Source organism: Galeopterus variegatus, unplaced genomic scaffold (assembly GCF_000696425.1).
Source record: "Galeopterus variegatus unplaced genomic scaffold, G_variegatus-3.0.2 Scaffold6130, whole genome shotgun sequence".
NCBI lineage: Eukaryota > Metazoa > Chordata > Mammalia > Dermoptera > Cynocephalidae > Galeopterus > Galeopterus variegatus.
Genome location: NW_007732241.1, coordinates 75,265 through 76,413, shown reverse-complemented (window position 1 = coordinate 76,413; position 1,149 = coordinate 75,265). Strand labels below are relative to the sequence as shown.

The 1,149-nt window shown below is 40.1% G+C and overlaps 1 protein-coding gene across 1 annotated transcript in view; it reads left to right on the top strand.

Annotated features, from left to right (window-relative positions):
* Nucleotides 1-1,149, top strand: part of LOC103605871 (tripartite motif-containing protein 5-like) — a 27,010-nt gene that overhangs the window by 24,120 nt on the left and 1,741 nt on the right. Inside the window, 2 exon segments of the mRNA XM_008590475.1 lie at nt 669-769; nt 1,063-1,146. Coding sequence (XP_008588697.1) covers nt 669-769; nt 1,063-1,146 — 185 coding nt within the window.

Genomic DNA, 1,149 nt, shown 5'->3' with positions numbered 1-1,149 from the left:
TACTATATGTTTAAATTTTTCTCCTGAGAAAAGAAAAGGCCAAGTTCTATTTTTTTTTTTTGTGAGTGTCTGATTCTATTCACATTTCCGAAAAACAACTTAAATCTTCAGAAATAATATTTTGGCCATGGTGCAAACAATTGATTCATCTCAAATACATTAGAAGAGGGTGGAGAAGTTGTGGCTTTGTGCCTAAAATTGCACACTGACCTGGCAGCATCAAGCTCTTTCCAAACACATAATATTCAGACCAGCATTAGATTGTTCTTCATAATATCTCCTTTGCCTACGGTTTGTAATTTTTTCTAGTGAACCTGAAACCTCATATGACATCTGAGGGCTTTGCTACTGGGGATAGGCTTTGCAAATCATGGTCCTCTTCAGATAGGATTACCATATCTGATATGTCTGAAATACCCAGGAGACAGAATCTGCAACCTCACTTTCTGACCATCTTCATGGGAACCCACATTCATGGCGATGACATGACCACACATTAGATTTTTTTTAAAGTCATGTAAGTATTGTTTTGTTTTGCTTTAAGATCCATTATTTAATTATTTCCTATAAGTTCCAGCAAGGGAAAGAAAAAGGTTATTTCAAGGAATTCAGTGGTGTTTGAGAGACACAAGATCAGAGGTGTGGAGGTCAATGTTTTTCATCTGCAGGTGTCAGAACATCACCCTGAAGACACCAAAAACTTTACCTAAGAAACAAAGAAGAGTGTCTCAAGCTCCTGATTTGAAAGGGATGCTGCAAGCATTGAAAGGTGAGGAGAGCTAGATCGAGTGTGTAGCTGTGGGATTCCAGAGGTGGCAGGGGCGGGATGGGGAAGAGGGTGCAGTTTCTGGGTGTGGAATGAGGAGACAAGGGAGGACAGATGCTGGGTGCTGATGATGTGGTCACATTTCATGTGGAATGATCAGGGGCTTGGTTCATCCTCTCACTCACCTGTTCACTGACCTACCATAGTCTCTTCTGCTTCCCAAATCTGAAGAGAAAATAGATTTCAGTGCTGACTCCTGTGTTTGTATTGAATATTATGAATTTTTATTATTTCAGAGCTGAGAGATGTGCAACGCTACTTTGGTAAGGAGAAATCACAGTATCATAAGCCACCCTGTTGTCATCATCTTTCAGAACTCTGTG